This window comes from Capricornis sumatraensis, chromosome 21 (genome assembly GCF_032405125.1).
Source record: "Capricornis sumatraensis isolate serow.1 chromosome 21, serow.2, whole genome shotgun sequence".
Classification (NCBI taxonomy): Eukaryota; Metazoa; Chordata; class Mammalia; order Artiodactyla; family Bovidae; genus Capricornis; species Capricornis sumatraensis.
Genome location: NC_091089.1, coordinates 52138586 through 52152068, shown reverse-complemented (window position 1 = coordinate 52152068; position 13483 = coordinate 52138586). Strand labels below are relative to the sequence as shown.

The following is a 13483-nucleotide window of genomic DNA, read 5'->3' as shown; positions in this document are numbered from 1 at the left end:
GGAGGGTCTGGGGGTTGGCCAAGTAGCCCAGCAGCGTCAGAGCTGGAGTCCGCCCCCAGGTCCCCGGGGGTCTCCCTGCCCTGCGTTAAAACAGTAACGAAGTGATAAAAGCATTGGCAGCTCCCACTCCCAGTGTGGTGGTGCTCCTGGACGTTCGTGATTCACCACGAAAGCTGAGCAGGAGTAGGTCACGGGGCGCTGACCTCTGTCTCTCCAGTTCCGCTCCTCCCTGCACCTGCTCATGGAGACGCTGAACGCCACGACGCCGCACTACGTCCGCTGCATCAAGCCCAACGACGAGAAGCTGCCCTTCCAGTGAGTGTCGCCTCGAAGGCCAAGGGCACGGGGCGGGCACAGCCCCGCGGGTCTGTGGGCCTCAGTGGGATGAGTGGCGGGTCCTGCAGCTGCGGCCCCCCCCCCCCCCAACCGCCGGTGGTTTATGTGCAGAGTATGGACCCCAGCTGGCTGCTGTCCGGAGAACTGGGGGCCGTGAAGGGCCAGCTGCTCGATCCTCACGTTGCTTACAGTGATGGTCAGGGTGCCCTCGAAGCAGAGAGCCAGTTAGAAGTATGCCGTTAAATGGGGACATGAGCGCATCTCACAGCAGCTGCTCTGTTCAGAGATGGGAGTGGTCAGGGAAGGTTTTTTGACTGAGGAAGCGTAACCTCACGTGGTGCATCGAGTGATGAGACGTGCAGACGGTCCTGTGTCTCACACCCCCTCTCCTCTGCCTCCGGAGTCATCCACACTTGCTCACTTTCCCCTCTCTCTGACCCACATTCTGCCACTACTCCTGCCTTGAAATTTTCCTTCCATTTCTGTCCCCACTCATATGGTTTGCTGTTATTGTTGTTCAGTCAGTCATGTCCGGCTCTTTGTGACCCCATGGACTGCAGCACGCCAGGCTTCCCTGTCCTTCACTGCCTCCCGGAGTTTGCTCAAACTCAGGTCCGTTGAGTCGGTGATGCCATCCAGCCGTGATTGGCCTCCCCCAAGTCTGGTTAACAATGACTCTTCAGCATCTCTGTCGTCTCTGGGTTGTGCCGATTCCACCTGGCATTTCTGCCGGTCTGCTGTGACTTCACTGGCCTCCTCACACTCAACATGTCTGAAACCAGACTCATCCTCCCCGCTCCCCCACGATCGTTCCTGTTTATTCGGTCTCTGTTACAGTAAATGGCATAAGCATTTCCTGACATCTCATCCACCCACCAAACTGGGCTCTTCCAAACCAGAAACCTAAGGGTCCCTCTGGACCAGCACCATCTAGTAGAACCTTCTGCCGTGATGGAATTGTTTGGTAAATCTACAGTGACCTACATGGTCACACATGCCTACTGAGCTCTTGCAGTGTGGCCAGGGTGACTGAGACAGCGAAGTCTTAATTTCATTTTAGTTACTTACAGGTGGCTAGTGGCTACCATATTGGGCAGCAGGGCCCTTACTCCCTAGAATCCAATCGTGGTTGAAGTCCTGTGGAGTCCGCCTGACAATCTCTCCCACGGTCTCCCATGTCCCTTCCTTCCCCTGTGGCCTGTCTCCGCGTCTCTCCATTTCTTGCCTGGAGTGCTGCCCTGCGCCTGTAGAATGGTCTCTCACTCACCTTGCGGCCTTTCCTCCTGCTCCCCTGAGCCTCCACATGCGCTATTCTCCCCCTAGCCAAAGGAGGTATATTTTTCCATTTTTCAAGCAATTCTTTCCCATCTTTCTGATTTCCTTTTTGGTCCTGGCATAATTTCTTTCTGTGAAATAATTTATCTTGGCAACTCCAACTCTCAGGATGAATATCTACACTGCCTTCTGTATTTCATATCGGTTAATAAAGCTTGACTTCCACTCTCAGGGGCCTCGTCCTGGAAAAGGTTGGGAAGACAGCGTCGAATCAGCCTCCTCAGGAGCCGGCTGACTGTCCACTCTTCTCCCTTCCTCCAAGTTCCCGAGACATGCTCAGGAAATCCCCCCATGTGAATCTGTTTACCAGACGCCTCCAGAAAAAGAGAGGCTGTTAGGAAAGCAGCAGGTGTGAAAGACGTAGATTACGTGTGAAGGACACAAGTGGCGTGCTGGGCCCGGGAGTGGAGCGTGTGGGAATGCCACGAGCTCTGCCCGCAGCTGGCCTGACCTTGGGCAATGCGTCTATCAGAACCGGGCGCCCACCGTGTGCAGAGTTCTCACGCTGAGTCTCTCGTCCCACGTGAGAGAAGCCCCTGGGACTCTCAAAGGGACGTGCGAGTCTAGGAACCTCCTTTACCTTCAGAACCAAAGTCTTCCTCCCGATAAAGTGGGGGAGGTTACGGAACCAAGTCAGAAAGCCTGCGTTCTCGGCTACCATTTGTTTGGCTCATCCCGAGCGAGGCCCTAGCCCTCTTCATTTCATTTCCTCCTCTGTTAATTGTGGCTAAAAAAAAAATAGTTATCCTGATGAAAAATTTCAGCGAGATAATGAGGATTATTTATGACCAGTATAAAAATTTATGTCATGAAAATCTGTGAGGTTATTGATAATTCTGGAAACAAAGTGCTGTATCCCTCCTCCCCCTCCCCTAAAGCTGGGTTTTCTCAGCCTCAGCACTGTGGGCATTTGGGCCAAGTAATGGTTTTCTGCAGGGCTGTCCCATACACTGGAGGAGACGTAGCAGCTTCCCTGGCCTCTGCCCCCTAGATGCCAGTGACACCCCCACCGCTGTGACAACTAACGGCGGGCGTCTTAGAACGTTATTGTTCCTTGGTGGCAAAATTTTCCCCAGTGGAGACTGCTGTCTTGCACTAAATGCTTCTATTTGATAAAAAGTCTTTCCTTCTGCTGCTTCTTTTGTTCAGAAGCCATCTCTCCTGGGCACTGGGCTAGGACAGTGGAATCACAATGAGTAAAGACATAGTAGTCTTCTTAAGGAGTTGTCAGCCCCAGATAGCTGGGGACAGCCTAAGAGTGACTGTCAGTGGGTCTGTGGGAACTGCAGCGATATAGAGGCAAGAGAACAGGAAGTGTCCAGGGAGGAGGTGGCCCTGGGCAGGTGCGATCCTCTGGAGTGGGATCATCATCAGAGCAACCGGCCAGGTTTCCTGAAAGCCAGTGGGCTGGTCTCAGCAGTGGGTGGTGCTGAGTGCCTCAGGGTCCCGCATGCACCTGCCCAGCACCACAGAGCCCCAGGCAGTAGGTGGGAGCCAGCAGCCTTTTAGGGGGCAGGTGACTGCGGAGGAGGAGCCGGGTCCCCACGTCATTGGAGGGGGCTCACTCTGCATCCGGCTATAGCCAAGCTTCAGGACAGCCAGAAAGAAAAAGAACATTTATTCCTCATCCTGAATCATGATGATTGATTCAGGGTCAGCTTAGTTCTTTCTCCGTGAAGACTCCCTGATTACCCCAGCCAACCCCAGCATCTTTCCCTCCAGTTTCTTTCAGCATTTTTACCATGTTTATCACATGATGCCTTGTGGTTTAATCAGTCTCTGGGTAGGAAAGATCCCCTGGAGAAGGGAATGGTTACCCACTCCAGTATTCTTGCCTGGAGAATTCCACAGACAGAGGAGCCTGGTGGGCTACAGTCCGTGGAGTCACAGAGAGTCAGACATGACTGAGTGAATAACACTTTCATTTGTACTTTACCACCTCTATACACGTCTCCCCTCTTCAAGTGTGGATACTTAAGAAAATCCAGGCCATGTCTGACTTTTACCTCCAGTGTCTTACTCAGTATAAGTGTCAGAATAAAAATGGGGTTTTCAGTACTAAACTTAGCATCTTAGGGTGGATGAGTTGCTGATGTCATGGCTTCTTGTCTAAAGACAAGAAGATAAAGTTCTTTATCTGTGTGATTCTTGGGCAGCTCTCATGACAGAAGCTCATAGCATGCGTGACCTTATCTGTTGTGCCAGGCGCTGGCCTCACTGCTTTCATGGGCTGTTACACTTAATCTTCACACTCACCCTCTAAAAGGGACACTTCCACTCTCCCCACCTTAGAGAGGAGGATACTGCTGTACAAGGAGGTGTGTTATGTGCCCCAAATCACACATGCAGCTGTAAGTGACCACATCATGATTCAGACCCAGGTCTGCGTGGCCTGAAACTCCCCTTTTAAACTTGGGAGCCAACTCAGGCTTGAGGTGCTAAGTGTGTATGATTTGGCCACTGAGTTAAGACAGATGCCCCTGTCTGTAGAAATAATAAGGGAAGGCTCTGTTCTTCAGTCGCTCAGTCATGTCCAACTCTTTGCAACCCCATGGACTGCAGCACGCCAGGCTTCCCTGCCTTTCACTATCTCCCAGAGTTTGCTCAAACTTAAATCCGTCGAGTCGATGATGCCATCCAACCATCTCATCCTCTGTTGTCCCCTTCTCCTGCCTTCAGTCTTTCCCATCATCAGTGTCTTTTCCAGGGAGTTGGCTCTTCTCATCAGGTGGCCAAAGTATTGGAGCTTCAGTTTCAGCATCAATCCTTCCAATGAATGTTCAGGATTGATTTCCTTTAGGATTGACTGGTTTGATCTCCTTGCAGTCCAAGGAACTGTCAAGAGTCTTCTGCAGCACCACACTTTGAAAGCATCAATTCTTTGGCGCTCAGCCTTCTCTGTGGTCCAACTCTCATATCCATACATGACTACTGGAAAAACCATAGCTTTGACTATACGGACCTTTGTTAACAAAGTGATGTCTCTGCTTTTTAATACACTGTCTAGGCTCTGCAGAGGAGGCAGGAATGAGTTTGGGAGGGTGGCCAGAGTGCAGGGAGGCAAATAAGAGGAGGAGTCCAGGTGAGGGTGAGAACGCGCACAGAACTGAGACGGCTCAGGTGCTGCCAGTCGCTGTCCTCTAGCCTGCGCTTGGCCCCTGGACTTAAGCTCCCAGGCGCACAATGCCTGTACCTCGGTGCAGAAAGGGGTGGTCTCTCTCTCTCCCCTGTTCTGTTTCTTTGCCGTTGTGGCCTCTCATTGCTTGTCTTGTGTTTTGCAGTTTTAACTCAAAGAGAGCAGTGCAGCAGCTCCGAGCCTGCGGCGTGTTGGAGACCATCCGGATCAGTGCGGCCGGCTACCCATCCAGGTACTACACCTCCTGGGGCCTGCCTCCCCAGGGGACCACCTTATGTGCTATCAGCCAGAGACAGGGCCTCCATAAACGGTCCCCAACGCTGAGGGCTCAAACAGGGTGCTGACAGACGAAAGAATCTCAGTTTGTCCTAGGAAGTATGGGTGTCAACAGTAACATCCTCCTGGACAGCTTTTCAGATTTCAGCTTGGCATTAGTCTGAGCAGCGAGCTGGTCAACCGTCCCAGCAGCAGAGCCTCCAAAATCCTTTTTCCTGTCATGATTCTTTAACTAGGCATGATTCTTTAACTCAGCTACATGCTGAAGTTCTCAGCATCGAGGGAGAACGAAACGCCCAGAACGTGTTTTGCTGCTCTGAGAAGGGCTTTGTGCTGGACATGTTGACCCCCTGGAGCCCCGTCTGAGATCATCCAGGGCCCTTGTATGGCCAAGAGGCAGGACGTGTCCCTGATGCACCGGTTTTCTCTCCAGGTGGTCCTACCATGACTTCTTCAACCGGTATCGGGTGCTGGTCAAGAAGAGAGACCTTGCCAATGCAGACAAAAAGGCCATCTGCAGGTCTGTGCTGGAGAGCCTCATCAAGGTGAGCTGGGCACATCCCCGACCCCAGCTCCAGGGAAGGCTCAGCTGCGGTGCCCTGAGATTTGGGGTGGGCTGTTAACTGCCTTAGTGGTCCTCACCCCTCTTACAGAAACTGTCATCTGAGATGTTCATCCATTTTCCTGCATCAGGGACTGTAAAGGAAAAGCCCCTTTTTCACCTGCCTGGAGACATTCCCAGCCTTTCCTATGTCACAGCTCCCATAGAAAATGAAACTGTTTATACAGTGCTTTAGGGGTCATGATAAGGCCCCAAGCTGCTGGCCTGTCTTCCTCAAAGCTTGGGGCTCCACCGCTCAGCCTGCCTGCTGGCACCGGTGAACCTGCTGGGGCTCTGATCTGGAGCCCAAGCAAGGATGGCCTGGGAGCCAGCCGAGGGGGAAATACCCACACCTCCTGTGTCTTCCCCATCGCAGAGCCAGCCTCAGGCCCAACCTCAGATGCTTGCTTTAAATAAGACAGTGGATTTCATTTTATCTGAAACAACCTGAACTCTGCAGCTGATGCTTGGGGCTGTAGAATGACAGCTGAGCTCTTGGGGGTCTTTGATGAGGGGCAGATCCTTGCGTGTTTCTTGGTTCTAGAGCATTCAGCGATTACAACAGAGTATGGTACTTAATGGTCTCAATAAAGAGTTAGATTACATCGAGAATCTTCCTTTCAGAGGGAAGAGAATTGCATCAACTTTAAAATATTTTTAAGTATCATTTTGTTTAGGAAAATCTGTTCATTTGGAGTATAGTTCATTGCCGGATGACCAAGTTTAAAATCATAAGTTATTTTGTAAAAGTGACACAGTCACCCTCTGAGCACAATGTTGTCTTAGCAGCTCAAGACTATAGCTATAGATAGTACAGAATGCTGGGCTAAACATTCTGTAGAGAATACAAGGGTGGCAGTCTTCTTAACTGAAGGTTGCCTTTGGTCCACTGGACTCTGGTTAATTGAGGTTTGTGCTGTGGAACGTCTGCCAGTGTCTCCATTTCAACATCTCTTTCTACACGGTGAGAAAACTGTGCTCCGGGTCAGGTGGGCCCTGGGCGAGAGGGAGCGTCAGGAGTCTTCCCCCTTTGTTGGCACCGGGAGCTGGCCTGTTTGTGTGGTCAAGGCTCGCGGCAGCCCGCTCGGCCCTCGGTCTAGCTCCTGCTTTCCCTGGGGCCATAGTTCCACTCTTCCTCTCCCTTCCCTGGTTTCTCCACGCTTCCAGTGGAACCGTTGCTCCTCACGCAGAAGGTGATCTGGAGGGGCCCCAGGTCAGACCGGCTGACTCAGCGTCCCCCACCCCACTCCCCTCCAGCCGGCAGAACCAGGGGCCGCTGTGCGGACCTGCTCCTTGATGTGCTCGGGCCTCTGGTTCAACATCACCCAGCTTGCACGCTGACCCTGCCCTCCTGCCTTCCTCAGTCCAGCAGTCCTTGAGCCCCTCGTGTGCTGTCCTGCGCTTGAGATGTCTTTTCCTCTCTTGCAGAGGATGGCTTTTGCATTGACACTCCCCCTAAGTTATGAGCCCTGAGCCTGACACACAGGTGTCACTCACCAGGCATTTGTGGAATGTGTGAGCGAACCAGTGAATCCGCTAAAGTATGTGAATAAGGGCTGTTTCCTCTGCCTGAAGTGCTTTCCCCACCTTTGTCGTGTCTGGCCAGGTTCTTTCCTTCTGAACCAAGCTCTAAAATGCTTTCCGGGCCATGAAGCCCGTTCCTGGCCCCCCCAGATGGAGTTAGTCACTGGCCAACACTTCTCCACTTCTGTCTTCCATTATTGCGTTCCTCCCCTTGTATTGTAGTTAAGGGCTTGTTTGTCATTTCACCAGACTGTGGACAATTGAATGGCAAGGGTCTCACTGTCATTGTGTTCCCAGCACAGCCACTGGACATCACAGGAGCTTGTTTGTGCAGGTGGCTGCATGGGTGACAGATGAGCTTGTCCCTATGAAACCTTCCACCGGTGGCTCACAGTCCCTGAGCCTTAGTACAAGTCAGACATTTTTCTGTTTCACGCACTCCATCTCATCTTCACGCTGCCTTAAGAGAAAGACACAAACATGACCCCCATTGCACAGATGAGGAAACTGAGGCATAAACAGCTGATACAAATGGCCCAAAGTGACTCAGGAACCCCCACAACCTAAATCACATCACCACTGAAATCAGTCTGATTGATTAATCAGTGTCACAGTGTGTAATTGCCATTCCTAGACAGGAGTGGGTTTCCCCGGTGGCTCAGATGGTAGAGAGTCCAGCTGTAATGCAGCAGACCTGGGTTTGATCCCTGGGTCGGGGAGATCACCTGGAGAAGGGAACGGTCACCCACTCCAGTTTTCTTGCCTGAAGAATCCCAGGGATGGAGGAGGGGGCCTGACGGACTACAGTCCATGGGGTCCCAAGGAGTCAGACAGGGCTGAGCGTCTAACACCCTTTCTCTTTTCAGACATGTAATGGGGCTCAGTGCTTCAGGACTTCCTTGGAAACCTTCTTTGTCTTTTCCCTTTTGGGGGGTGCGGGGGCACCCCTTCTGGTCACTAGTGCTGCTAGTACTCTTGCTAAGTGACCTGAGACTTTAAGCGTTTGAGACTTGGCAAAGTCACCCATTATACTAGAAGGGCACAGGCCAGCTCCCTGCACTTTCCAGGAAAGTGCTAAGTGATACGAGAGCAGAGTGATTAGCAGAGAAGCCGTGATGAAGGGGCGTGTAGGCCTGGCAGCAGGCTGTTTGTCCAGGGGCAGCCGGGCACAGGGGCTGCATCGAGAGGTTGCTCAGGAGTGGTGGTCTCCTCCTGCGAGGCATGTAGGAATTCCTCCATCATTAGCTTGAAGGTGTTTTTTCTTTTAACTCCACAAATGGGTATTGAATTCTTGAATTCTTCCTATGTACTACCCTAGAGTGGTCAGTGAGAGTTACAAAGGAGCCAACTAGGGGGCCCCTGCCCTCCAGGACTGACGGTCGTCTAGTGTAGTTACACATGCCACTGGCCATCAGGGAAACCTGACCCTGCCTCCCGACAGTGGAGGAGTGGATTAACAAGCTTCTGCTGGGAACCCAGGGGGCGTGAGGAGCTACATGTGAGAGGAGTGTGAAGGGAGTTGGTCCTACCAACGGGCATGACGCAATAAAGAGACCTCTGGCCGAGGAGTCCTGGGGCTTGGGTTCTATTCCTTGATGTTTTCAGTGAGACCTTTGGCAAGTCACCTCAACATTCTCGGCATCTGTGCAATAAGAGAGTGGCTTGGGATAGGTTACTAAGATTCCTTTCTACCCCCTCAGTCTCTGATTGCCAGAGAAGGGTTCTCAGGAGATGACCTCTAATCAGTATGTGAAGAGTATGGTCAGTTCTAGGGGTCAGAGAAAGCAGATGTCTGGGCAAGGGGGAGTGCCACCATCAGGCCAGTGGTGACAGGCACACCACTGGGGCCTTCAGAGAAATCCTCACCCATTCAAATGGTGGCCTGCAGACCAGCCTGCCATTTCCCTGGTGGTTTATTCCAGAATAGGAACTGGAGCCAGTGTACTGTGGCCCCAGGGATACAACAAGCACCCCCGCCCAGGCCATGGCTCTGCTGAAGACCTAGTAGCCAGGCTTGTCCCCCAACTGTGAGGGCTGAGTCGCCAACCCCTCCTCACTGAGGAGTCTCCCCAGCCGGGTGATGATGAAGACCAGGCCTCAGGCATCTCAAAGCTCCCCCACCCAGCCTTGGTTCCTCCCGGCATGAACTGAGGCCCGGAGCAGAGGCAGGAAGGAGAACCAGACCTGCAGCTCACTCCTCCGTGCCTCACCAGCAGCCCAGCCATAGAAGGGACCATCAGCAATGGCCTGGCTGGCCACTGTGTCCCCAGCTCAGCCCTGGCGCAGGCCACCTGGCTTTCCTGTGCGTGGAACCTGGTTCCTGTTAGCTGTACAGGCCTTGGCCATGACGAGTGTCGACTCAGCATGGTTTCAGAGCCACTGGTCGATATGAAATATATATTTGTGTGTGTATTTTCCTTACCCCTTGGCTCATTATCTCCTCCTTATAATGGTCTTCATGCTCAGTGAGCAAAATTAGATGACGTGTGTTTACAAAGAGCACTTAGTTATTGTGGGCCGCCTACATAGTACTGTAGCCCAGGCCTGTCCACGCACACGCATACACACGCACACACACACACACAGTGCCGGGTCATCTTCCCTTGTCCATTAGGTCAAGCACGGGAAGGGCCCCTAATTTTAACCTAAGTACATGTCATTAAAGACAGTTACCATCTGTGAAGAAACCTCACAGCATAGTTAGATACCAAATAGAATGTATTTGGGGGTTATTTACAATGTGTATGTAATTTCCCACGCCTGCCTGCTTTCACTCCATTCAGGTCTTTGCTTGAACAGCCCCTCCATTGAGATGCCTTTCTCCTTTAGCCTATTTCAGCATCTGCATCCCATCCTCCAGCCCTCTTATTACAAGTCAGACATTTTTCTTTCTCACGCACTCCATCTCATCTTCACGCTGCCTTAAGAGAAAGATACAAACATGACCCCCATTGCACAGATGAGGAAACTGAGGCATAAACAGCTGATATAAACTGCCCAAGGTGACTCAGGAGCCCCCACAACCTAAATCACATCATCACTGGGTCAGTCTGACTGATTAGTCAATGTCACGGTGTGTAAATGTCACAGTGCACAAATCTTATAAAGCTTTGTTGTCCTCATAACCCTCAGCACTGCCTGAAATGTGCTGTGTCCTTTTCCGCTCGCCCAGATGCCCTCGCCATGATGGCAGCTGCTGGTGGGCAGGCCTGCTTCTCACCGCTGCGCTTGGTGTCTGAACAGCAGTAGGGACCAGTCGGTGTCGGTTACATACTGACTCGGTAGTTGTTTAAGGAGCCAGGGGCACGTGAGACCCTGCAGGGGAATCATGTGGGGGAGCAACTGGGGCGATGGGGCGCGTTCCTTTGCCGCTCACGGGTGATGAACCAGCTCCCCTCCCTGCCTTGCCAAGGATCCTGACAAGTTCCAGTTCGGCCGCACCAAGATCTTCTTCCGGGCCGGCCAGGTGGCCTACCTGGAGAAGCTTCGGGCTGACAAGTTCCGGGCGGCCACCATCATGATCCAGAAAACCGTTCGGGGCTGGCTGCAGAAGCAGAAGTACCGCAGGTTGAAGGGAGCCGCTTTAACCCTGCAGAGGCACTGCCGAGGACACCTTGCCCGCAGGTGAGCTGCATGCCCAAGCTCGTGGATCCCTGCGGTGGGGTGGGGCGGGGCGGGGGCGGGGCGGGGGCGGGGCGGGGCGGGGCGGGGGCGGGGCCTGGCTCTGAGCTGGCCTCAATCAGCCCCTGTGGGTAGAGCACCGCCCTCCTGGGCCCTGTCTGTATCCAGCTTTCCCCCAGCCGCCGGGCCTGTCTCTCCTCCCCTTCTCACCTGAGCCGGTAGGTCTAGTTCCCAGGTCTCCTGTCTCCCCCAGTCTGTCCCCACCCACCAGTGCTAGCCTAGGACGGGCTGGTTTTCCGGCCAAACCTCCGTTTGCCCTTTGCTTAAACGCTTAAGTAAAACAGTCCTCTTCCCGAAAGAGAGATGAATTCAGCCTTTCTCTCACAGTTAACGTACACTCAGCTTCATGACTTAAGCCACTGATTTCAGAATCCCTTAGGAGTTTGGTTAGTAGGGCTGAATGAAAAGGCCTGGGGAGGACCCTTCTGTGAGCTGTTGCACTCAGCCAACGTGGGGAAGGGGAGAGGGAGACTTGTCTGACCACAAGCAGCTCCCTTGGGGCAAAGCTTCATGCCAGTGGACTGCCCTCCCCCAGCCCAGCACCACACGAAAGAGGCTACTTTGCTGAAAACATCCCCTCCTAGTGATGTCGTTGGGTTGATGAAGCGCTGAATCAGTATGAGTGTCACCAGGGAGATGGGCATGGAGGACACCCCCAGCCCTCGCCATGAGACCCACTCCCCCAGCCTTTGCGTGCGTCATCAGATTTTGGATCCAGCCCTGGTTCAACATCAGTGACCTCTGCAGATCCCGGTTTTCTTGAGGAAGTGACGATAATCTCTGGGACGCCTTGCATTTGGAAGCCTAAATTTCCTAAGTGACTGCTCAGGCCTCTCTGCTTGAATATAGAAACAAGCCCAGAGCAGGCACCCACTGTACTGTAAAGTTAGAAGATTGCTCTGGCTCCCCTTCATGTCCTTGTTATAAGCTGTTTATCCAAGCAGAACCAGAGATGATGAATACTATTAATTACCTGTGAACAGTTGAGAGGTGGTCTCTAGAACAAAAGCTACAGAAATGAGAAAGTTGTCAGTGGTATCCACACTAAGTTGTCATCCACAGTTAGGGCATCGCTGAGCACCCTGGTGTACAGGACTCTGTCCTGGGTAGGGGGATGGCCCACGTTCTCCCTGCAGGGAGTTTGTATTCTAGAGAGAGTGTTCAGGGAGAGCTGCACTAGGAATCAGACTCATTTAAGCAAGTAGAGCAGGGCTGAGTGAGTTACTTCCCACTCCAGAGTTGCGCTAGATTATGTCCAAGGTCCTTTCTAGCTTTTAATATTCTTAGTCTCTCGTTGAGCACTTGCTATGAGTCTAACACCAAACAGAGCCCTTGCAGGGGCTTAAAAGTGTGGGACTGACTTTATGTCTGCCTTGAGGGGTGAGATGGGGAATGTAGAAATGGAACAGAGGGAAGTAGGTGCCCATGTTCAGTGCATCCCCGGCAGAAACGCTGGGAGGTGAGAAAGTAAAGAGAGATTGCCACAGGCCTGAGAAGGTGGTGTTCATTCAGCAGATTCTTCCTATGTGCTGCCGTGCCAGGCCCTATACTAGGTGTAGGGGTACAAGGATGCTAATACCCAGCCCCTGACCCCTCCGAACCTGGTGAGGTCCAGGGACAGACCCATGTGAGCATGTGATGTCCTTGAGGGCTGCCCAGGTTATAGGAGAGGCTTGTGCGTCGGGGAGTAGACGGATGAGGATCAGAGTTGATCAGACTTAGACTGAGTTGTAAATACGTGGCAAGAGTGTTTAGACGAGGTGGAGGAAGCCAGTTCTGTTCTGAGCTGTGTCTCAAGGCCTTGCTACTGTCGGTAATGGCGACACAAGTTGGCCTAGCCAGCAGGTGACCAGGCAGGGCTGACGGGGAAGGGGTTTGTGTTCACGAAGGGCCCACCTCTCTCTCCCTCCCCAGACTGGCCAAGCATCTGCGGAGGACCCGGGCGGCCGTGGTGCTCCAGAAGCAGTTCCGCATGCAGAGAGCCCGCCGGGCCTACCAGAGGGTCTGCAGGGCCGCCATCGTCATCCAGGCCTTCGCTCGGGGCATGTTTGTGCGGAGAATCTACCACCAGGTGCGTAGCCGCCCCCAGGGTCTCGGGCTGCAGACTCGGCCCTGAGCAGCAGCAGACGGCTTGGCATCAACCTCAGCACTTGTTGGGCACTTCTCACTTTTTTCTATGGAATTTCGCAACTCTGCTCCCACCGAATCCTGACCAAAGTCTTGTGAGGCACAGTGACTCAGGGTTCACCAGAGAGACAGAAGGCATAGGAGATGCGTGTGTCTGTGCGCATAAGGTTTATTATGAGGAACTGACACATGTAGGTATGCAGGCTGAGCAGTTCTCGGTGTACCACGTACACACTGGAGACTCGAGAATCCCAGGGGAGTGACTCTGCCCGAGTCTGCAGGCCTGAGGACCAGGCAGTCATGGTACAGTCCCAGTCCAAGGGCAAGATGGCTCAAATGGTAAGGAGTCTGCCTGTGATGCAGGAGACCTGGGTTCGATCCCTGGGTCAGGAAGATCCCCTGGAGAAGGGAATGGCAACCCACTCTAGTATTCTTGCCTGGAGAACCTCATGGACAGAGGAACCTGG

General features: G+C 53.0%; 1 protein-coding gene across 1 annotated transcript in view; it reads left to right on the top strand.

Annotated features, from left to right (window-relative positions):
- Positions 1-13483, top strand: part of MYO5B (myosin VB) — a 197923-nt gene that overhangs the window by 117911 nt on the left and 66529 nt on the right. The window contains exons 16-20 of the mRNA XM_068993666.1: positions 218-315; positions 4953-5039; positions 5517-5628; positions 10621-10832; positions 12804-12960. Coding sequence (XP_068849767.1) covers positions 218-315; positions 4953-5039; positions 5517-5628; positions 10621-10832; positions 12804-12960 — 666 coding nt within the window. The remainder of the gene's footprint in view (positions 1-217; positions 316-4952; positions 5040-5516; positions 5629-10620; positions 10833-12803; positions 12961-13483) is intronic.